Here is a 25,521-nt window from a genome sequence, read left to right on the forward strand (position 1 = left end):
GCACCTGGCTCCTAGCTTCGGATCAGTGTAGTGCGCCGGCCGTAGCAGCCATTTGTGGAGTGAACGAACGGAAGGAAGACCTTTCTCTCTCTCTCTCTCTCTCTCACTAACTCTGCCTGTCCAAAAAACAAACAAAAAAACAAAAAAGAAAAAAGAAAGAAAGAAAAGAAAGAAAAAGAAAGAATATGAAGTAGCTGGGACTTGATTGAATCAGCACTCTGATATAGGATGCATGAATCCCAAAACCATGGCTTAACTTACTGCACCACAGCACCCACCCACATGAAACAAACTGATAAAATTTGTTTTTTTTTTTTGGGGGGGGAGGGGTTGTGGGTGCTGTGGGGCAGCAGGTTAAAGCCCTGGCCTGAAGCGCTGGTATCCCATGTGGGCGCTAGTTCTAGTTCCGCTGCTCCTCTTCCAATCCAGCTCTCTGCTATGGCCTGGGATAGCAGTAAAAGATGGCCCAACTCCTTGGGCCCCTGCACCCACATGGGAGACCCGGAGGAAGCTTCTGGCTCCTGGCTTTGGATTGGTGCAGCTCTGGCTGTTGCGGCCATCTAGGGAATGAACCAGCAGATGAAAGACCTCTCTCTCTGTCTCTACCTCTCTCTGTAATTCTGTCATTCAAATAAATAAAATAAATCTTTTAAAAAAATTTAGCTTTTTCAACTGGGATAATTTGTTTTTTAAAAAGAATAAAATGCCACAAACAGAAGTTGGGCATTTTAAATAAGAACAACATACTTTGTCAGCTAGAGTATTTTTAAGTAATGTCACAAGGATACTACAATTTTATAATTATAAAAACACCCTTAGCATGTGAAAGAAAACAACTGTAGATCACTTAAGAGGTATCCTTTAAAAATCCTTTATCCTGGCACCAAAACTGAACTGTCACTAAAAGAGAAGCAAAAAAGATTCTCCAAAACCCTTCCTTTTAAACTATAATTAGTATTTTGATGTTAAGCAACCACCATACTCCATCATTCCAAATCACAACTTTAAAGAGTTGCTGCTTAAATATTACTCAGTGCTCTGTGAACCATTCTATATTAAAATTGGATAGTTCTAAACATCACATATATAAAAAAGTATTGTTTGACACAGTGCCGTTTTGATGATAAATTGCAATCTATAGCTCAAATAATTCCACCCAGGGATTAACATTTCAGAGGCTGAGCCAGCGATTATTGTGTGTGGATCTTGAATTTCATCATCTCCCTTTGGCACAATAGCTTATTCTTCCTTTTTTCATCTATTCTCTCATGAAGGGTCAGGAAAGCTTAGCCTTGCTGTTGCATTCATTTCATCTCTACATTAACCAGATACCTTGCAGTCTTTAGTTCTTATGTGTTATTCCATTACAAACACTACATAGCAATGTGCTATGGCTAATGAGGTTTGTACCAAATCAAAGGGTGCCATCAAGTGGTTATAACACTCTAAACAGCATTACACTAAATGACTACTCCAGATAGACTTCTTCAACATAGACAAACCATGCAACTCCTCTATAAAGCAACATATTAATGGGAATCAGGGGTTGGAGTAGGGATTACCCATATTAATTTTTACGTTTTATTTTCTATCACTCAGAGGTTGCTTTTCTGAATATTATATATTTGTAAAGCATGATTTTAGAGCCATAGTCAGGATTAATATTTAGGTCAGCAGATTGTCAAATGATATTTATTAGGTGCAATTCAAGCATGGCAGTATGTCTGGGAACCAACCAATTTATCAATCAAAATACATGACTAGATTAACATGAGCTTATTCTGAGACTCAGCAATAGTAGTGTACATACAAATCCATTTCCAATTACTAATGAAAAACTGCAAAGCTATGAAATAGAGCCAACAGAGCCAGTATTATTTGATGTATTTCATGTAGTCATGCCTAAGGTCTAACAAGGAACCTAGCTGTTAAAATGGGAATTTATTTCGGATATTTAGAAAACTTTCAACAATGAGTTGCAAGGATCATTCAGAGTTTTAAACACAGGAATCTAAAATGGCTCTTAGAAAACATAAACAAGGTAACATGCAATTCAAAATGGCCCATTCTGCAGAGGTGGCTAAACTGCTGCTGCCTGCAACCGTCCTACACAAGAAAATCTAACAAAGAAGCTTAAAGCCTCTTCAACACTATGCTCGCACACTTAATATCACTGCAGAGAAAGCTTATCCAAGTTCAAAAGTCAAACAAGATGTAAAAAATTAAATCACAAAGCTATGTTGATCTTTAGAAGATGTAAAGAGCAGTACCAACATAATAACTTCCAGGCAAAACTAAAGATCTGTATGACAACATTCATATATTTTCTACACAGCTGATGCAGATCACCAACAAAAATATTTCTTATCCCAGACTTTCTTCTGGAGTCTCGCGCTTCCTCATCAAAAGGTGGAGTTTAATGCTCCTCCTCCTCAAATCTGGGCAGGTTCGTGATTAGCTTGTAGGTAACAGAAAGTGGGGAAGTAACATAATAAGGCAAAGCTAGGTCAGGAAATGTGATGTAATTTCCACTTAAGAGATGGAATACTCTTGAAACTTCAGCTACCATGAAAGAAACTCAACTGCTTTGAAAGAAACCCAAATTAACCCACCTAGATAGATAAAATAACAACCAGTAAAACCTGGAGACCACATGAAATGAAAAACAACTGGATGAGTCAGAACTTTCCGAATTCTTGACCCAAGAAACTGAGTAACTGGTACCACGACTACAATCCAATATATTACACTGAATCACAAGGGGCAAAAAATGATCAAGTTCCAGAGGATGATCAGCAGATACCAATTTGCATTGTTGCATCACTTATAATACCAAGTTGGCTTTGGGAATGTAATAGATACAACTAATGCTCAAGAAGTTGTCAGATTGGTAACAAGCAGAAGGTTAAAAAAAAAAATCACCACATCTGACAGATGAGGAAAAGATGATATAGTCTGTATTGAAAGAAAAAAGTTTTAATTTTAGAGGGTGGAAATTTGTCCTAACTAATTAAGATACTTTTTGGGGGCTGGCACTGTAGCATAGTTAAGCCTCCACCTGTGGCACTGGCATACCACAGGGGTGCTAGTTCATGTCCTGGCTGTTCCTCTTCTGATCAAGTTCTTGATGGCCTAGGAAAGCAGTGGAAGATGGCCCAAGTGCTTGGGCTCCTGCACCCACGTGGGAGACCCGGAAAGAAGCTCCTGGCTCCTGGCTTTGGATTGGCCCATCTCTGACCCTGGCAGCCATTTGGGGAGTGAGGCAGTGGATGGAAGACCTCTCTCTCTGACTCTCCCTTTCTTTGTAACTCTGCCTCTCAAATAAATAAATAATATTAAAAAAAAGACAACACTTGGGATGCACACATCCCATATCAGAGTGCCTGAGTTCAAGACACAGCTCCACCTTCTAATCCCAGCATCCTGCTAATACAGGTTATGATGTAAGTAATTGGGTCTCTGCCACCCAAGTGGGACAACCAGATTGAATTCCTAGCTCCCAGCTTCAGTCTGGCCCAGCCCTGGCTGTTGTAAGCATTTGGAGAATGAACCAGCAGAAGGGAGATATCTGTCTGCCTGCCTTGGTCTTTCAAGCCAATAAAATAAATAATTTTTAAAATAATCTTTTTAAAAATATTCTAGGGGCTGGCACTGTTGCGCAGTGGGTTCAACACCAGCATCCCATGTGGGAGTAGAGCTTCCAATCCCAGCTGCCCCACTTCTGATCCAATTCCCTGTGCTGGTATGCCTGAGAAAGCAGCAGATGATGGCTCAAGTACTTGGGCCTCTACCATCCACATGGGAGACCTGGATGGAGTTTTTGACTCCTGTCTTCAGCCTGACCCAATCCTCACCTTTGGGAAGTGAACCCAAGGATAGAAGATCGCTTTCTCTCCTTCTCTCTCTCTGTCACTGTGCCTTTCAAATAAATAAAGTCTTAAATATATACATATATATTTATATGTATTAGGGTATATATATATTAGGGTATACATACATATTAGGGTGTGTGTGTGTGTGTATATGTATACATATATATACACACATATATTAGGGGAAGCTGTATAAAAAAACTAAAAACCAAGCAAGAAAAAGTAGGTTGTATTAGAAAGGTAAAATAAAGAAGAGGTCTTAAGATACGTATGTTAGTAAGAGAAAGAAGAAAATAAAATTTACTTAAAGGAATGTGACTTAGGGGGAAAAAAACAGTGATATATCCAAACTGCCTTTTGGATACATTTTTTTTTCCCCACAACCCATCCTTACCATCTTTTTATTTGTGTTCTCTGTATTACTTTAGAGCATAAGCATTCAAACATTCAAACTAGAAATCTGGGAATCATCTTAAACTCCCTGATCTCCCTTAATTCTCAAACTAATCAGTCACTAAAAAGTGATTCCACCACCTTTTAAATACCTGTTGAATTTCTCTCTCTCACCTTATCTGTCTGTGCCTGCTAATGACAATGTCCTAGTTCTGGCTCCCATGATGTATTATGTGGATAACTGAATTGCCTATCTGCGCTCCAGTCCCTGCATTCTGCATTCCTCAATTCATTCTGTACAGCAATATCAATTTAGTGGCTTCCCACCAGTATCCTAATATCCTGGAATAGAACAGGAAATATGAGTGGATCTAAAAGTACTACTAAGAATAAGATATATTTCATGAAACTCCCATTTTAGTTCTATATAGACACACATGTGTATGTATTAGATAATATTGTAAAATGTATTTCTTACTTTTTAAAAAACTATTTATCTTATTTGAAAGGCAGAGAAACAAAGAGCAGAAGACAGGGAGAGTCAGAGATCTCCCATCTACTGGTCCACCCTTCAAATGCCTGCAAAAGCTAGGGCTCAGCAAGGCCAAAGTGAGGAGCCAGGAATTCAACAAGCTGAGCCATTAATGCTGCCTCCCAGGGTGTGTATTAGCAAGAAATTGGAATTGGGACCAGAGCCGACACTCAAACCTGGACAGTCTAACATGGCAAGCAGAGTCTTAACTGCTATGTCAAATACGTGCCCTGTATTTTACTTACAGCGGTTGTTGAAAAAGTTTGAAAGGTAAAAACTGATCTTTCAAAATACAAGTCTGATCATAGTATCCCATAGCTATTTCAACAGCTTGCTGGAATCATGAATCAGAGTCACACGGGGCCCATGCAAATGCTTTAAAATACCCACGGGTGATTCTGATGAATAACCAAGTTTGAAGTCAAGGTCCTCTAGGATAAAGTTCAAATACCTGAGAATGGCATATAGGGCCATCCATAATCAGTCCTTGCTCATCTTGATAACTTCAATCTCCTTACTCTCCCCATTGTGGATATAAAGCTGTAGCAATTTTATTTTTGTGCCTTTACCAAGGCTATTGCTTCTGTCCTTACCTTAGATCCCATTCTCCTCTTAAACTCTATCTGGTGGGTGAACTTTAAAGTCTTTCAAGTCATAGGTCATGTGTCACTACTCTCTAAAATCTTCCCCATGCCTCCAATAGATGTGAGCATAACTTGTTGAACTCAGTGGACATTCCACGTGCCTTTTTTCTAGCCTTATCAATGTATTCTGATCATTTACTTGCAGACCTGCACCATCACTCCCTCCCCTAACTAGACTGAGAACTATTTGAGGACTCAAATTCTACATTTTTTATAACCCAAATGTTTAGGAAATGAATGTACAACCAATTCCTCAGTACCCAGTATAATGAAGTCGAAAAAACATTAATTCTCTAACCCAAGTTAAATAGAACAACAATGTTCTCTATGTTAAAGAAAGCAATTTTACTTTTATTATTATTATTATTTATTTAAGAGGGAGGGAGAGGGAGAGACAGTTAGTTCCCATCTGCTGGTTCACATTCCCAAATGCCAGCAATGGCTGAGATGGGACCAAACTGAAGATGGGAGCCAGGAACTCAATCCAGATCTCCCATGTAGGTGGCAGGGATCCAACTATTTGAGCAATCACCTGCTATCCCCCAGGGTCTGCATTGGTCAGAAACTGGAATTGTTAGCAGAGCTGAGAAATGAACCCTGGTACTCTTATACAGGATACAGATATCTCAACAACTAGGACAAATGCCTGCCCCAATGGTTGAAGCCTGAAAAGTAGGCAAGTGACATTATACAGGAAGACTACTTCTAATGTGGCTAACCTAGACTACAAAGGGAAGACAGTAGCATATATCTGCAAGTAATGTTATTGAGCATCATTTAAAAAAAAAAGCTTAAATGTGTTAAAATTTAAATTAATGTATAACTTTGATTAAAAAGACCTTTAAACTTTAATCTTGATGTGAATGGAAGGGGAGAGGGAGTGGGAGAGGGGAGTGTTGTGGGTGGGAGGGAAGTTATGGGGAGTGGGGGAAGCTATTGTAATCCATAAGCTGTACTTTGGAAATTTATGTTCATTAAATAAAATTAAAAAAAAAATAGAAAAAAAAAAGACCTTTAAACTAAAGCAAGTAGAACAGTAGCATAATAGTTTCCACTATAATAAACATTTCTACCCAAAGAATAGAAGTATTTTAGTGAACACTTACTGTATCTTTAGCAATTATACGTCCTTTAAGATCAATGTAAAAGGAGATTTTTGGGTGCTAAGGAAAATACCAAGGCTTTATGCAATGTAGTATCTATCAACTAAATAACAGTCTAAACTTTAATGTTTATACTGACACAAATTTGATGGCCTATAATTGGTTATTGTTGAGTCATAGTACTGTAGTGCAGTCTGTCTTCTAAATTGCTAAAACCATTTATTCTTCTTATTTCTTGCTAGCTGTCTTTAAATGTCTTTCATACAGATGAACAGGAAAAAGACAACCAAAGTTGCTTTCAGTTCTATATTTTGCCAACTGGAGGGAGGAAGCTGAGAACAGTCAACTATAGAAATAAATCTCTAATACTACATTAGAGATGTTTAAAACCAGCAGTGTATTTGAAGAATTTCTTCTATGTTTATTCATAGACATTCAGCAGTAAAAGATACTATCACATATAACATACTATGAATCTGCATGAGGCCTTTTTTCCTCCCTGATGAAAAGCATTAGGACAGAGACTTGACAACTGTTTTACAGTAGGATTCTAATGACATGCCAAACTTAACAGAAAAGCACTTGTTTAAAGATTTTTCAATTTGCTACTTTAATCTGTTTCTCTTCTCTATTTGCTCAGTCATACATAAATAAAACTTTCCTAGTCTTATAATGGAATGGATATTTGGTTTTCCAGTTTTCTGCTGTATCAGCCACTTTGAAAGACTGGTTAATAAGCTGAAGGCTCCTACATAATTCTCTGCTTAAAGACAGCCTAGAAGTGAATTACAGAAACAAACAAAACTTTCAAATGTATCTAAAATATTTTGTTTGTACAGAACTAGAATTTTGTATCATGTAAAGGATATAGGAACATTGTATTGAGAGAGATGCAAACAGAATTTTTTCATTAATGTATCCTATTAAAATGGGACTGCTGACAAATACAAGTAATGTACAACTAATTAGAAAACTAAGTTTACATATGTACTTCAGATTCATTCTAGAGAGTTATTAGCTTGAGGATACAGAATTGTCTTAATACTTTAATACTTTTAAGCCCTCCAGTTTTTCATAGCATTCTCTATAAATAATCTACTATATACACTGAATTTTCATTTTTCTCTACTTTATTACTTAATTTCTCTAACTTTCCTTTGTACTTCCATTTTTTCTTCTTAATATTGTCATTAACCTTTTATATCATAAATTTAATGAAGCATTTTTTCTTGTTATGACTCTGGTCTTACATAAATTAATTACAATAATTCATTTTGGGGCTGGTGCTATGGTGTAATATGTTAAGCCTCCGCCTGTGGTGCCAGTATTCCATATGGGTACCAGTTTGTGTCCCAGCTACTCCTCTTTTGATCCAGCTCTCTGTTTTATGGCCTGGGAAAGCAGTGGAAGATGGCCCAAGCCCTTGGACCCTGCATCCACGTGAGAGACCCGGAAGAAGCTCTTGGCTCCTGGCTTTGGATGGGCTCAGTTCTGGCAGTTGCTGTCATTAGGGGAGTGAATTAGCAGATGGAAGATCTCTCTGTCTCTCCCTCTGTCTGTAACACTGCCTCTCAAATAAATAAATATTTTTTAAAAGTTCATTTTTATCAATATTATGACAACTAGAAATTGATAAAATGCAATGTCTCATAATAATCTGTTTTGCTCAATGATGTGTAAAACGTAAAACATTTTAATATGGTGTTTTAGTCTGAAATAATTTAGTAGTGTAAGAATGTTTTTCTTTGGCTTAAGACCAACTTGTTTTTAAACAAAAGCTGTTTTGCAGGAACTCTGAGCAATACACAGACAAATGCAGCCTCCAAATTCAACCAACCACAGATTGAAAACATTCAGGAAGGAAAATTGTGTTTCGGGCCAGTTTTGTGGCATAGTGGGTAAAATCGCTGCCTACAACACCAGAATTCCATATGGGCACTGGTTCAAGTCCTGGCTGCTCCACTTCCAATCCAGCTCCCTGCTAATGGCTTGGGAAAAGATGGTCCAAGTGTTTGGGACCTTGCTACCCACATGGGAGTCAGGTATAAAGCTCCTGGCTTCGGCCTGGCCCAGTGCTGGCCTTTGTGGCTATCTGGGGAGTGAACCATCAGATGGAACACTCTCTCTCGCTCCCCCTCTTTGTAACTTTGACTTCCAAAATAAATCTTTAAAAAAAGAAAAGGGGTCGGCACCGTGGCGCAGGTTAATCCTCCACATATGGGCACCAGTTCATGTCCCGGCTGCTCTTTTTCCAATCCAGCTCTCTGCTATGGCCTGGGAAAGCAGTAGAAGATGACTCAAGTCCTTGAGCCCCTACACCCATGTGGGAGACAGGAAGAAGCTTCTGGCTCCTGGCTTCTAGCTTCGGATTGGTCCAGCTCTCACCATTGCGGCCATTTGGGGAGTGAGCCAGCGGACAGAAGACCTTTCTCTCTGTCTCTCCCTCTCACTGTCTGTAACTCTACCTCTCAAATAAATAAAATATATAAAAATTTTAAAAAAGAAAACTGTGTTTGTGGTGGACCTATGCACATTTTTTCCTTTTCATTATTCTCTAAATAATATAACTCTGCATATCCCATTTATATTGTATTAGATATTATAAATAATATAGAGAAGATTTAAAGTATACAGGTGGATGTGCTTGTGTTAAATGCAAATACTCTAGCCAGCACCATGGTTCACTAGGCTAATCCTCCGCCTGCGGCGCTGGCACCCCGAGTTCTAGTCCCGGTCGGGGAGCCAGATTCTGTCCCGGTTGCTCCTCTTCCAATCCAGCTCTCTGCTGTGGCCTGGGAAGGCAGTGGAGGATGGCCCAAGTGCTTCGGCCCTGCACCTGCATGGGAGACTGGGAGGAAGCACCTCACTCCTGGCTTCGGATCTGCAGAGCACACCGGCTATGGCGGCCATCTGGGGGATGAACCAATGGAAAGAAGACCTTTCTCTCTGTTTCTCTCTCTCTCATTGTCTACTCTGCTTGTCAAAAAAAAAAAAAAAAAAAAAAAAAGCAAATACTCTGCCATTTTATATAAGGGACTTGAGTATCCACTGATGCTGATATCTGTCAATGTTCCCGGAAACAGTTCTGGGATAAGAGACAGGTAGTTGATATTTTATTTACTCAGAAACTAAGTCAAAGAGAAGATATTTAAATTGCATAAAAGTAGCAGAACCAAGCATAGAAGGTCCATGATTCCTAAATCTCAGGAAGCCTAAGTATAGTACCATGTTATTGTTACTATTAGGACCGAAGACAATAATGAAAGCATTTGTGTTTTATTATCTCTCCAAGTTGTTTCATGCGTACTTTAAATAAAAAGTTTGCAACAGTATATCCCCCCATAATTTATAACTATTGGCCTTATTAGCAGGGGAAGTGTAGAGTCTCGTTATTTCATTGATTAACTTTTTCACTAGAATTATCTACCTTTAAGATTCTGGCAATCTGGATTGTCTTTTGTTAATTATTTCAACCAGGGGCCGGCATAGTAGGTTAAGCCACCACCTTCACACTGGCATCCCATATGGGCACTGATTCCAGTTTCAGCTGCTACACTTTCCATCCAGCTACCTGCTAATGGCCTGAGAAAGCTGTGGAAGGCAGCCCAAGTGCCTGGGTCCCTGCACTCACATGGGAGACTTGGAAGAGGCTTCTGGATTCAGATCAGCCCAGCTCTGGCCATTGACACCATTTGGGGAGTAAACCAGCAGATGGAAGACCTCTCTCTCTGTCTCACCCTCTCTCTAACTCTGCCTCTCAAATAAATAAATCTTGAAAAAATTATTTCAACCAAAGCATTAGAATGAATTGGGCTGATGAAAACATTTGGGGGGCCGGCACTGTGGCGCAGTGGATTAAAGCCCTGGCCTGAAGCGCCGGCATCCCACATGGGCGCTGCTTCTAGTCCCGGCTGCTCCTCTTCCAATCCAGCTCTCTGCTATGGCCTGAGAAAGCAGTAGAAGATAGTCTAGGTCCTTGGGCCCCTGCACCCATGTGGGAGACCGGAGGAAGCTCCTGGCTCCTGGCTTCAGATCGGTGCAGCTCCGGCTGTTGCGGCCACTTGGGGAGTGAACCAGCAAACGGAAGACCTTTCTCTCTGTCTCTCCTTCTCACTGTCTGTAACTCTTAACTTTCAAATAAATAAATAAAATCTTTTAAAAAAAATCTGAGTAGAGATGTTCTCTTGTATCCTCCATGGTAGTACTAAACAATGGCAGGCTCTAAACCCAGTGCCTAGGATAATAAATGTTTGAGGATTAAATAAGAGCTAGTGAGTAGGATAAGTAAATAAATGATAAAAAGTATGGGCTTCAGAGTTTGAAGATGAGTTTGAGAACAGGCTAAGCTGTTTTCTGTTTATTCTTACACTAGCCACTTAACTTTACCTGTCAAAAAAATTGTAACCACTTTAGAGAGGTTTCATAAACACTACAGGGGATATTTTAGTTGAAAATTCTTTCTATTCTTTAACAAAATATTACTTATGAAGTTAAGTTACTCACTGATCAGCTAATACAGTTCAATTTCATTTTAAGAGAACAGTGTAACAAGATTGTAATTCAACAGATCATACTAGTCAAGTAATTTTCATAAAAGTAATCAGTAATAGATTCCAACATAGGATTCCCTCTGCTTGACTGATCTAAGTATGAGTATTAAATTATTTTCATAATGGAACACATTTCAAAGAGTATAAAGTACTGCTTTATAAATGCATCTACCCTTTCTATTTTCCAAATCTCTAATTTGCTAAAAATTACAAAAGATGGCTCCAATGATCTCAAAAACATTTCCCTTCTGCAGAATTCTGATTCAGTAGATCCAAGTTGGGGCCCAGGTATTTGCACAGCTAAAAAGCAATACAGATGATTTTGGGGCAGCAAGTACTAATGAAAAAATAACATCAATAATTCTTTTCCTTTAACACTATTACTTACCCCATGCATGCCACATAAATTTGTAGTCACAAAATGAAGGGAAAAAAAACTATAGATTTGCAGCAACTATATAAAGTGAATATTTAATTTCTTAATAATCAAACAACTCAACTATATAGTTGTAAGTTACTACAACCCTAGAACAATCAACTAGTCTTTTAATGGAGAAATATTCAAGAAAGTACGCTGTTCTACAAAGGAGTCACAGCCTCTCTTACTTCCAGACTTCTGTTCAAGCTATTCCAGCCACCCCAGACACTCTCTAAATACCCTGCAGCTATCAAGAGTACTTAATCTCTACTCTGAAATCTCCTAACTTGGACTTTATTCTTTATTAAGGGAACATATAGCAACCTAAGCTTAATCTTAGTGGTTGCCTGTTCATCTCCTACCAGACTGTAGGAAATCTGCAATCAGGGACTACATTTTTTTTTTCCACTATTATATTCTCAGTAAGTAGCAAATGTCTTCCATGTAAGTGCACAATAATGAATGATGCTTTATTTTTTAAAATTTTATTTGAAAGACAGAGAGACAGAAGGAGAGGGAGAAGGAGAAAGACAGAGATACCCCATCTGCTGATTCATCGCACAATGTCTGCAATAGCCAGGACTGAGCCAAGCTAAAGCCAGGAGCCAGGAAATCAATCTGGGTCTCCCATGTGGTTGGCAGGAACCCAACCACCTGATCTCACTGCTGTCTCCCAGAGTCTGCTTTAGCAGGAAGTTCAAAACAGAAGCAGAGTCAGGATCTGAATTCAGGCCCTCAAGTGTGGGATACAGACATCCCAAGCAGTATCTTAACCACTGTACCAAATACCCACTCCAGTAATATGATTATAATCCAGTAAACTAAACTACCTTATCACTCTACATAATTGATCTGTAAGGTATAATTAACATTAATAAAGATGAATCTCCATATACTGAGCTGGGAAAAAAAAAAGAGAGACTCAAACCAAAAAGTGTGTACATTCTAACAGGTTGAAAATAGTAATCCACTGTTACAAAATAAATTTTTTCCTTAAATTTGTTAGCTAGGACATTTTACAAATTAAAATACTTCAAGAAATAAAATTATCTGGTATGCAGTTTTTATTTATGATTTTAACACTAGGTTTCTTGTCCTAAACATGGATAAATATAGCACACCTAATTTTCAATGTTAATCCATGTGAGTTCATTTTTGTGTATTTTTAGAATGTAGTATCTAAAGATAGAAACTTGTTTTCCTAATTAATACAGTCTAATAAAACTAACAAATAATTAACAAAAGTATCACACACAGTAGGCAAGATGAAAATGGAAAATTAAGAAAATATCTAAATAGATAGGGAAAGCTACATGAGAATCTTAAGATTCTACTGATTCAAAGATTCAAAGCATGTATGATCATTGAGCATTTTTCTAAAGGTGTAACAAAAGTTTCTTATTGGGGCTGGCAGTCTGTAACATAGCAGGTAAAGCCACGACTTGCAGCACCAGCATCCCATATGGGCACAGGTTCGAGTCCCAGTTGCTCCACTTCCAATCCAGCTCCCTGCTGATGCACCTGGGAAAGCAGTGGAGGATGGCCCACGTGCTTGTGTCCCAACACCCATGTGGGAAACCTGGATGAAGCCCCTGGCTCCTGGTTTCAGCCTGGCTGTTGTGACCATTTGGGGAGTGAGCTAGTGGATGGGAGACCTTTCTCTCTCTGTCTCTGCCTCTCTATAACTCTTTCAAATAAATAAATAAATCTTTTTTTAAAAAAAGGTTTGGTTATCTGAGAATAAAGGAGATGGAATTTCCCTCCAGAAATACAATCTGAAAAACCAGCATACTAAATATTTAACATAAAGAAAAATAAGGAAGAATATATATATATAAATGTACTTTCCCTGGGATTTAACCAAAATGAGATTTGGCTTGCAAAGCTTCATTCAACTCCTTCCCAGTCATATCTAGAATATTTTGCCTAATTTACATCAACAGTTAATCACAGTTCACGTAGTCATATACAAGAAAAAGTTGACAGGATAATTAAAAGACCAAGAAAGACTGTCTGAACTATGACCTTCCTATTCTAAATACAGAAGTTTAATTCTGAGAGTGCTTACAAGGAAAGCTTTGTGGCTTCTAATACAATGTGTTTTTCAATGTAGAAATAAGAACAAAATATCTAATACTGAGAGAGATCATCTAAAAGGAAACTTACAAAAAAAAATGTAGGTGGATCACCTTTTCTGAGCCACCAGTGTCTTTCATTCAGCAAGTTCTTAAGCTGATGGCCTTCATTATTTACAGAAGAAATGAGACAATATCTGAGATTTACTTTAAAGACTTTGGTAAAGCAAACAAAAGCAAGGTGAGAGGATTGATGAAATATTGAAAACTGTTGAGCTGGGAGATGAGTATAGAGGTTTAGTATATTAATTCATTCACTTTTTTATGTATTTTAAAAATAACGAAAAAATTAAAGTTAAAAAAAGTAAAAACTGGGAATTGATTAGATTTATCCAAATCGACAAATTTGTATGAAGGAAACACTCAACAGAGGTACTTTATTTATTGTTTTAAAATTTTTGAAATATTTAGAAATACTGAAAGGTCTAAGACTCTGGCACTATAAGAAAATAACATGGTTGAGGATTTACACCAAAAGAATGGCTTAAAAGAAACTAACAATACAGGGATCTTCAATTTATCATTCTTCATATGTATTCTGGTCAGTGCTGTGTACAGCAAGACGCCACTCTCTCATCAAGTAGCCACTATGGCTAAGCACATGAATTTTCTTTTCATTCAGCAAAAGCAGGAGAGTTCACTTCTTTTCTTGACCAACTGCAATGAACAGGGTAGGAAAAGGACTAGTTTCCTATAAACAAAGTTGAAAGAACTGCAGAGGAGAAACGAACATATATAGAATATGATATTAACAAATACAGATAGATGGGCATTACTAATTGAATCACTCTTTAGTTACTGGATTAATAAAAGAACAAAAAATGAAGCATGCTGTCTAGTAAAAGCTTGTTGAACAGATTCAAGAAAATTAACTGAGTCATATTTCCATAGGGAGAGAAGCATTAGTAGGGAGGCTATAAATAGGATGTGCGTTGGCAGGGGCTTTTAATTTCTATGATGTGGCTTGCAGTATTCTTCTATGTACTAAGTACCTTTTGGGCCTTTGGAAAAGTGGTATTCATAAAAATAAAGATAACCCCAGTTTGGAGCTATAAAAGAAGTTACATCAACTTAAATGGAAGAAAGCATAAGCTACAGCTATTGAAGAAGGTATCCAGTCTTTACCCAGGCATTAGAATGAGCTCTCTTCGCTGAGATAATACACAAAGAAAATAACTACAGGCGACAAAAGCATTCTCTGAGTGAAAAAAGCAGAGGTAATTTATCAGAGCACAATTGTTAGATCAAGACACTGACTTGATTCTGCAGGAAGATTCAAACATTAAAAATATCAAAAACTTGGGGTCAGCTTTGTGGTACAGTGGATTAAGCCGCAGCTTGTGACATTGGCATCCCATGAGTGGTGGTTCATATCCCAGCTACTCCACTTCCTATCTATCTCCCTGCTAATGTGCCTGGGAAAGCAATCGAAAAGGGTCTAAGTTTTTTGGACCCTGTCACCCATGTGGGAAGCCCAGACTGAGTGCTGGGCTCCAGGTTTGGCCTGACTCAGTTCTGGCTTTTGTGGACATTTGGAGAGTGAACCAACAGATAGAAGATCTCTTTCTCTCTGTCTCTCCATCACTCTCACACTCAGCCTTATAAAAAATAAATAAAAATAAACTTCTATGATTTTATATTGTTTACTATTTGAGCCATGTGTACCATTTGAGCTATGATATAATCTCTATTCTGGGTATCATCTTGTCAGTAGTGTTTGATTGGACAAGCAAACCAAAGAAACAAACAAAACATTACAGTACTGCCTTGGAACAAATATAATTCTTATCCTATCCCATTTATTTAAAAGGCTTCTGGAAGTAACACCAAATAAACAGCAATTAAAAATCACCAAGGAGCAAAAATGCCAGTCTCACAATTGGAAATAATGGGAAAGACTGGACATTGTGATACCCCACAGAGCTCTTCCAAGGAAGACACAGAAACTCATGCTATCACATACCTTTACTAAATTCATTGGCTTAAAAGTTTTGTTTTGCTTTTTTTAGGCAGATGTCTGTTGAGCATTAATATGATACCTTATGTTTCCTTTTGATTGGTTTACTTTTCCTCATAATTAATTTTTTCTTTAAACTCATAATTTTTTTCTCTTGCCCTAATCTTTCCTGATGTTTCTTTCTTTTGCTTGGAATGCCTTTTTTACCTAACTTCATATTTTCTTAAAAAGTCAACTTTGTAGCCACTCTCTCCTAGAAATCTACCCTGACTCTGCCCTTTCACTGTTCTTTGGCATACTTTGGGTGTAATTTTTCCTTTCAGTTCTTTCTTTCTTTGACATCTCGCTGGTTCATAAGCTTCTTGAGGACAGATACTCCTTTTTTTTTTTTAAATCAATCTTTCCCATTCTATACTTCTGTACTTTATTTGAAATGCAGAGTTAAAGAGACAGCAAGATCTTCCATATGCTGGTTCACTCTCGAAATAGCCACAATGGCTGGGGCTGAGCCAGACTGAATCCAGAAGCCTGGAAGTTCATCCAAGTCCCCACATGGATGACAAGAACCCAAGTACTTTGGGCCACTTTCTGCTGTCTTCCCAGGCACATCTGCAGGGAACTGGATGGAAAGCAGAGCAACTGGGCCTCGAACTGGCACTCATATGGGATGTTAGTGTGGCAGGCAGCAGCTTAACCCTCTGTACCACAACACTGACTCCAAAGGCAGACTATCTTATACCACCAAATATGAGTCTCCTTTGGTTTAAAAATGATACAACATTGTGTTATATAGCACTAAGAAAGAAAATAGCACTACCAATAGTACTAAGAAAGAAAACAGCACTACCAATTAACAGTGGGATGCTGTAGACATATAATGATCCAGTATCAAAGAAAAAATGTGGGAGGGCACAAACCATGCAACCAAGAATCACAGAAATTCTAATTTGACTTTATATCTTCAATTTTCACAAAATGGGCATGCAGAAAATGCACAGGAAGTGTTTGTAGAATACCGAATAAATCAATTCAACCTAGATTGGTACATTTCATGAATATTCACCTTTTGGTTCATTAAGAAAACAATGGAATCAAAAGAATAAAACTTTCTAGGTTCTTTTTAAAACTAAAACCTATAAATTTATAAATGTAATGATCCTAGATTTAGTTGGGTAATGCAAAATATCAAGGAAGAAATAAAGTTTTACTTTCTAAATATAATTGCTATGACTTCACATTAAAGGGAAAAACATACCACCACAATGTCAACTGCCTGGATAAATACATGTTTATATTATGGTATATTTTTAAAAGAAACATTATTTTGAAGTATCCATGCTGATTATATGCATTAGAATGTAAATGGATTGTAAATAATGCAAAATAAAGGATAATGTAAGACTCATTTATATTTCTGAATTATACTTACATATAATATTGTGAATAAACAAAAACGAGCCCAGAGGTGATATTAGTAGATCATCAGCATTTGTTTACTTTAAGAAAAAATACTGGTTCTTAATTTTGGATTAGATTTTAAGGGGAAGATGCCCTAAAAACACCTTTAAAAAGATAAACACATTTTAAGTTTAATCTTAGTGAGGTAAACAAGTTGCCTTGTCATTCCTTTGAAACAGTGCTGCAGTCTGGAAATTATTGAGAGACACAAGTGGCATAAAAATAGAAAAACTAAAATTCTACAATAATACATGTGGAATTTCCTTTCCTTTATATTATTCTATATCCTCTAGAAAGGAACATTATAAAAAATACGCTTTACCAAGCTAGATGGTTTATATACATAATTTTTTTATCTTCAATAACCTACTGAAGATATAGAAAAAACTAAGTATTTATTTTTCTTTATAACATCTAGCAGCCATCAAATATTTAACCCAAATAACTTTTGGACTGAACATAAACAATAATTAAAGATGACCTTTAATAACCTAGCACATACATTCTTCACAAGTTTACAACTAAAGAGGGCTGATTTTAAAATGTATGGTTCTATAATTTCAAATTATTTCTTTTCATCATTGCCATTAAGGGAGTGGCTATTGCATTTGGAGTTAAAAGCAAAAGCCCTAGAGAAAGACAAGACTGGAAAAAAATACTGACACGTTAGCTGTACAACCTTTAGCAGGTGATTTCATCTCTCTAAGTCCCGGTTTACCTGTAAAATAGGGTTATGTATCTGAAATACAGAGTTTTTCTAATAATAACGTGTATAAAACATTCCATATGACTTTTGCTACTTAGTAAATGGCCAATAAATTTGTTAGGGTGCTATATTTTAGAGACTTCTCTGTTTTGTTGGGATATTTAATAGTAAACAAAACTTCACTCTTTGTTACTAATACTACTATTGGACATTATGGAGAAAGATTCAAAACCTTTACCAAGGTCACAGTGCAAAAAAAAATGATATTAAAACACACACAAAAAAGGAATATTAAAATTCTATTTAAACAGCATGCCTTTTCAGTGTCAGAACAACACATCAGCAGATTTTCAAACAAACCCCATATTTTACAATAAAAGAGGCCAACTTCCACCCTTTGGAATTCATTATTCCTTCTGTATGAAAGGTGCAAGAACATTTAAAATGTAAGGTGGTGTACAACATTTGTAACATGTGACTGCTAAAAGATCATCTGTAGGGACAGATCTTTCTCTACACAAGAGTCAATTTCATCATTTACCACTGAGGGGAGCTATAACCTAGGAAAAGGTTTCTACAGCACTATGAGGTTATTTTTAAGTTTCCACATCTTACAATATTCATTTTATCAAACCTATTAAAAATATTTTAAATTAATTTGACAAGCATCTCAATTAGAGTCATAATAAATAAGAAGGTATATTATGTCCATATAATCATAAAGATATGTGAAGCCTTGTTGCCCCTTCTCTATTTTTCTCCAAAGCAGTTATGTATATTTACTATATATTTTATATATTATACTTATATAACATACAACATGATTATCATATATTCAACATTTTTTATATAATGTATTTTCTTTTCCACAATTCACGCATTTTTTTTTAAAGTCTTATTTATTCGAGAAGCACAGAGAAACAGAAAAACCTCCTATTTGCTGGCTTATTCCCCAAATGTCTGAAATGCTTGGGTGGGTGGGGGGATCCCCTCAAGCTAGGAACTCAATCCAGGCCTCCCATATGGGAGACAGGAGCCTCTCAAAGTCTGCATTGGAGGGGAGCTAGGAATCAAACCCAGGCAGGACAGACACCCTAATCAGCATTAGATGCCTCTAGGCCAAATACCTTACATACATTAATTTTTATATTTATTCTCTCTCTCTCTCTCTCTCTCTCTCACACACACACACACACACACACAGGACTGTAAACTCCATGAGATTTGTTATCTGTTATATCATTTTATTTTCAGTACCTAGAATAGTGCCTAGCATAAGACAAGCTCAGTGAATTAATGCATGAATGAATGCACGCTCATTTAGTTGAAAAGTTAAAAATACCTCATTTATTAGACAAGGTCAAATAAAGAAAACTACCACATGGAAAATGCAATATCTACTTACACTGAATTTTGGTTAAAAAGAAAGTCTAAGAATAGTTCTTTAATTCTAGACAGATCTTGTGAGACTGAGTTGTTTAACATACATTTATAGTAGAATCCCTCTTAAAGTGATCTAATTGGTATAGAGAGTTGGACAACTGAAGGGAAGAGTTTTGAATACTGATACCCACAAATTTTAATTTTGTTCCATATTTATTAACATACTTCATTCAGAAATTTTATTGCCTCTCCTTCAAGTATAGCTGTTTTTTTTTTTTCTAAAGATTTATTTTATTCATTTGAAAGAGTTACAGAGAGAGGTAGAGACAGAGAGGTCTTCCATCTGCTGGTTCACTCCCCAGATGGCTGCATCGGCTGGAGCTGATTGGAGCTGCGCCTATCTGAAGCCAGGAGCCAGGAGCTTCTTCCGGGTCTCTCACATGGGTACAGGGGCCCAAGGACGGGCCATCTTCTGCCGCTTTCCCAGGCCATAGCAGAGAGCTGGATCAGAAGAGGAGCAGCCGGGAATAGAACCAGTGTGCATATGGGATGCTGGCACGGCAAGCGGCGGCTTTACCCTACACCACAGCGCCGGCCCCTTATCAATTCTTTGTAAAGCACTTAACAATTCATGAAATAATCCTTCAAACTGATTATTTCATTGATCTATGAAATTTCTCTAACTGAATTACATAATAACAATAACAGGTAACAACATTAAAAGATCTTATAAGGGGTCAAACCCAACTTACAACACACTTATGAAAGCAGATGTATAAGAACATGTGAGAGAGTAGAAAACTAACCATGTCTGATACATGTATGCTTAAAAACAAGATGTTTTACAGATAGAATAGAATGTGAGATAATCCATGCAAGTTAAGAAGTAGTTGATCAGATGACCATTACTGTAACAGCATATGTATCCATTACGTACTACTTCACTGCCACCAGGATATACTCTTTGAATTTTCAATATATAGTTGATGGATCTATTAATATAATCACCTTTTTAAAAAGAAAATATTTAAAACACTAGTTAAGACTCCCACATTCCATATCAGAATGCCTGGGTTTGAGTCTCAACTCCACTCCCAATTCCAATTTTCTTCTAATGCACACCTTGGGAGAAAGGTAGTGATGACTCAAGTAGTCTGGTTCCTGCCACCCACAGGGGAGACCTGAATTGAGTGCCCAGCTCCTGGCCTCAGACTGGCCAGGCCTCTTTGGTTGCTGATTTTGGCAGTGAATCAGTAGATGGAGTATGTGTATGTGTGTATCTGCCCTTCAAATAATAAAAATTTTAAAAAGTAAAACATGTAACATAAAATTGAAGAAAATAATTTTCAAATCCCATAGATCTGAATGTCTTTAGAAAAAAGCTCAAGGAAAATGCAGATTAATGAAAAACTATAAAAGATTTCAAAAAGTTTACATCACATACACTTACCTTTAATTCTATTTTTACATGAACTTTTTGAAGTTCCCCTTATGCTTTTGTCATTAATCACAACTTAAATTTAACTAGCTAATTATTCAGTACATCAAATTAACAAAGGGAACATAATAAAGCTGCAAGTAATGAAAACTGAAAGGCCATCAGTTCTTAGTATGAGACTCAAAGCTAGCTTTGGGGTCTCTGAACAATTTCAATAAGTCTTTTGGGGTTTTGTGGAGTTTGGTTTGGTTTTCTAACAAACCTATCACTATGACAAAGCCAAAATCGTTGTTATTACACACAAACCTTTTACATAATAAAAGTGTCTTGATATTCATACCCTGTGTTTGAGGACCTGACCTTGCTTTCAACTTTCTAGTTCCTTAGAACTAAAAATAGTACACCTCCTGCTGGAAAAAAATGTTAGAGCCCTTTTTTCACTGATACAGACAATTAAGTCACACATAGAAAGGAAGAATATAGTGCAAATAATGTTATATGCCTATCATAAATAGGGTACACAGTTTTATTGGTTCTTATGATGATGAACAATCATGGTAATGTAATGCTGACAACAGTGAAAACTATTCATTGAGCTTTTAATCCTCAGAGCAATCTTGTCATTTTATGGCTGAAAACTTAGGAAATTTGCCAATGATCAGAGCTTGTAACTGGAAGACCAAGGACATGAAATCAAGTCTGATTCCAAAGCCCATACTTATAATCACTGTATTTTCATTGCCTATCTTCTCTAATTGCCAATCAATAAACATGTTTTAACACCTACCAAAATATCTGTTAGTCACTTGGAATTCCACAATGTATAATTTAAGATTAATAATTTGTGATTATTAAATTATGATTTTTGCCTTATTGTCGTAAATTAAGATACTTTTTATTAATTTCAGGTGATATTAAGATGATCTAGAATCTCTCAACCTGAATAGAGCATTTTTCAACAAATTTCAAAGAACATTCATGGTTTCTTTTTTTTTTTTTTTGACAGGCAGAGTTAGACAGTGAGGGAGAGAGAGAGAGAAAGGTCTTCCTTTTGCCATTGGTTCACCCCCGAAATGGCCACTACGGCGGCATGCTGTGCCAATCCAAAGCCAGGAGCCAGGTGTTTCCTCCTGGTCTCCCATCCCGGCGCAGGGCCCAAGCACTTGGGCCATCCTCCACTGCCTTCTCGGGACACAGCAGAGAGCTGGACTGGAAGGGGAGCATCCAGGACAGAATCCGGAACTCCAACCAGAACCCCAACCCGGTGTGCCGGCACCGCAGGCGGAGGATTAGCCAAGTGAGCTACGGCACTAGCCTCATGGTTTCATTTAACAAATGTTTAAATGAGAATCTGCTATATATAAAACACTATTAGATGTCGAACAGATTTAAAAAATTAAATCATATTTCTCACAAATACTTCCGTTGTACTGTCTATCACTTCATTCCTTAAAATTTTATAAGCTGTAAATCACTAAATTCCAAAGGAAACACTTTTGTCAAACTGCTATTAAATGTTAAAAAATACATACATAAAGTTAAAAATGTCAAAGGTGAAGGAATTTGCCATTAGCTTACATTTTCTATGACAAATGTCCACTCTTTGTCTTCAAATTCTTCTGCATGAGGATCCTGTAACAAAAACAAAATTTGCAACTGAAATACATGCCTTTAGTCCTATCAATCCAATTAAGAAAAACAAACAGCTTTGTTTTTAGCTTTTACCAACTGCTTTTTCTTTTTTAAATATTTATTTTATTTGAAAGTCACAAAGGAGGAGAGAGAAACAGAGTCTTGCATTTGCTGGTTCAATCCCCAAATGACTGCAACAGCCTGGACTGGGCCAGGCTGAAGCAAGGAGTCAGGAGCTTCCTCAGGGTCTCCCATCTCAGTGCAGGGGCCCAGGCACTTGAGTCATGTTCTGCAAGTGCATTAACAGGGAGCTGGATTGAAAGTGGAGCAGTCCATAAGGGATGCGCGGTCACAGGTGGCAGCTTAACCCGCTACACCACAACACTGGCTCCACCGACTGCTTTTATCTTTTTTTTTTTTTAATTTATTTATTTATTTGAAAGTCAGAGTTACACAGAGAGAGAAGGAGAGGCAAAGAGAGAGAGAGGCCTTCCATCCATTGGCTCATTCCCCAATTGGCCGCAAAGGCTGGAGCTGTGCCTCTTCCAGGTCTTCCACACAGGTGCAAGGGCCTAAGGACTTGAGCCATCTTCCACTGCTTTCCTAGCCACAGCAGAGAGCTGGATCAGAAGTGGAGCAGCCAGGGCTAGAATTGGCACCCATATGGGATGCTGGCACTGCAGGCAGCAGTTTTACCCGCTAAGCCACAGTGCTGGCCCCACCAACTGCTTTTAAAAAGGAAGATGGAGCTCACTCTTAGGATATTCCCATAATTTGTCTAAAGTTTAAATCATTAGTTTAAGAAATTTCTATGATATGTTTATCGACACATATCACTATCTTACATCACTGCATCTATAACAAGACAAAAAGAAATGTGATCAGACACAGATTACCTAGGGAATGAACAATTAAGATAGAAAATATTCATACAAAATCCTGTCTGTTTTTACACCTGCATTTTAAAACTGAAATTGTCATTTGAGGCAAGCTTTCTTTGATGTCATGGTTATGTAAACATCTGGAATTTCAAAACACTGCAAGGGATTTCATAATCTAGATAATGAAAATTAGCATGGGTTTTTGATGCCTCCTCCCTCCTCACAGAAATGCCCCCCAGAAACCTGACATAGGGCAGAGCAACTTTTTTGTTTTGTTTATTTGAAACGAGGTACACTTTTGCAAGCATTTTCTGACAAATATTTCTTAGGTGCTTGTTATATAAGGGATGTAGAAGTATTACATGAATTTAAACATAGTCGGGACTTCCATGTGACACAGAGGTTGAAGATACCACCTGTGATGCTGGCATCCCATATGGACGTAGGTTCAAGACCCGGATGTTCCACTTCTGATCCAGCTCTCTGCTAATGTACCTGGGAAAGGAGTAGATGGTCCAAGTGCTTGGGACCCTGCACCCACATGGGAGACTTGTAAGAAGCTCCTGGTACTTAGCTTCAGTCTGACCCAGACCTAACTGTTGCAGCCATCTGGGGAGTGAACCAGAGGATGGAAGATTTCTCTCTCTGTCCTCTGTGCTCCCCGCCCCTTAACTCTGCCTTTCAAATAAATAAATAAATCTTTAAAAAAAAAAATAGTAGTCCTTACCTAGAAGACACAGTAACTCTAACCTAAATAAATATATGACAAATAAAATAAACAGTTTTACCAGAAACTAGAAAATAATACATTATTTCTTACAAGAATGATTGGAAAAATCATGACAGAGAAAACATCTGGGCTAGATGGGACTGTGCAGGACTTCCCTAGATATTAAAATAAGTAAAGGAAAAGGCAACAAAGTATAAGACACAGAAAGGTAAGTAATGAGGTCATATTATATGTGTATTTACCTTACTCAAACACCCTATGTGTAGCAGATAGGTATGGACAAGTGACACAGCATTCCGATAAAGCAGGCTTGTCTCAACATTTCACTCTAAGATTGAGCATTTAAAGATTGGCTCTGATATTCCCCAACCTATTTATGATTGATTCCACTTTAGTCTACCATTAATCCTCTGTTTCTGTTGCCTCAGCTGGGTTTGTGTCTTTCAAGATAGAAGTGATTGTACCATTCTCTTTGTCTCTCTGCTCTCCATCAATCTTGTGTACTGATTAATTTTCCAAAATCAGAATTCTGATGTTAGTACCAACTCTGATTCAATGACTCCTACAATTTATGAGGATAAATTTTAAACTCCTTAGTTACTTCATTACTTCTATTTACTTATTTTTCATTATAACACCATGGTGGCTACCTGAGTTAAGTTGTAACAAGACTACTGTTTTTATATATTTATTTGGGAGACATAAAGAGTAAGACCAATAGGGATAGCGAGCACTCCCATTCACTGGTTCACTTCTTAAAAGTGCAAAATGGCGGCCGGTGCCACGGCTCAGTAGGCTAATCCTCCACCTTGCGGTGCCGGCACACCGGGTTCTAGTCCTGGTCAGGGCACCGGATTCTGTCCCGGTTGCCCCTCTTCCAGGCCAGCTCTCTGCTGTGGCCAGGGAGTGCAGTGGAGGATGGCCCAAGTCCTTGGACCCTGCACGCGCGCCAGCCGCAGCGGCCATTGGAGGGTGAACCAATGGCAAAAGGAAGACCTTTCTCTCTGTCTCTCTCACTGTCCACTCTGCCTGTCAAAAAAAAAAAAAAAAAAGTGCAAAATGGCTTGAACATGAAGAGCCAGGAACTCTCAGGGCCACATTAGCAGAAAGCTCAAGTCAGAAGCCAGAGCCAGGAATCAAACCTAGGCACTCAAATGTGGGATGCAGGCATTCTAACCAGAAGCCTAACTACTAGGCCAAACACCCAGCTCATGGCAACTTTTTTTGTTAGTAAATTCACATAGGTGGAATAAATACCTGCCAAAGCCATTTCTTCAGGGGCCTGCAGGAAGATAAGAAAGGGTAGAATGCAAAAGGAAGTAGAAAACTCTACTTGATATCTGCTTCCCTACTCTACTGTCTCCATCCATAACCTAGATTTATGGAGAGAAAGAACTGTAAATAAAGCTTTTTTTTTTTTTCAAATGAGGAAGTTGAAAATTTTATTATGTTTCTTATTTTTGCTTCAGAGCTACTGCCTCACTGTATAAAACAGCACCAGCAAATGCAGTATATTGCAAAATTAAGAGAATATTGTTCTTTCTCTGACACTGTACAACTAACAAAAATCGTTCTGCATTCCCAGTTACTTCCAATGGAAAGATCATTACATATTTTGACCTCAATCCAGGGATGCATATAAGCAAGTTACAATATTACATAGAGCTTAAAATACCAATGTTATCCTTG

At 37.6% G+C, this 25,521-nt stretch overlaps 1 protein-coding gene across 23 annotated transcripts in view; it reads right to left on the reverse strand.

Annotated features, from left to right (window-relative positions):
* Positions 1-25,521, reverse strand: part of EHBP1 (EH domain binding protein 1) — a 380,185-nt gene that overhangs the window by 282,460 nt on the left and 72,204 nt on the right. For all 23 annotated transcript variants that reach the window (XM_070069071.2, XM_070069064.2, XM_070069059.2 and 20 more), the window contains exon 5: positions 22,168-22,221. In XM_070069071.2, coding sequence (XP_069925172.2) covers positions 22,168-22,221 — 54 coding nt within the window. The remainder of the gene's footprint in view (positions 1-22,167; positions 22,222-25,521) is intronic.

Source organism: Oryctolagus cuniculus, chromosome 2 (genome assembly GCF_051225735.1).
Source record: "Oryctolagus cuniculus isolate XC-2025 breed Fujian yellow rabbit chromosome 2, ASM5122573v1, whole genome shotgun sequence".
NCBI classification, from domain to species: domain Eukaryota; kingdom Metazoa; phylum Chordata; class Mammalia; order Lagomorpha; family Leporidae; genus Oryctolagus; species Oryctolagus cuniculus.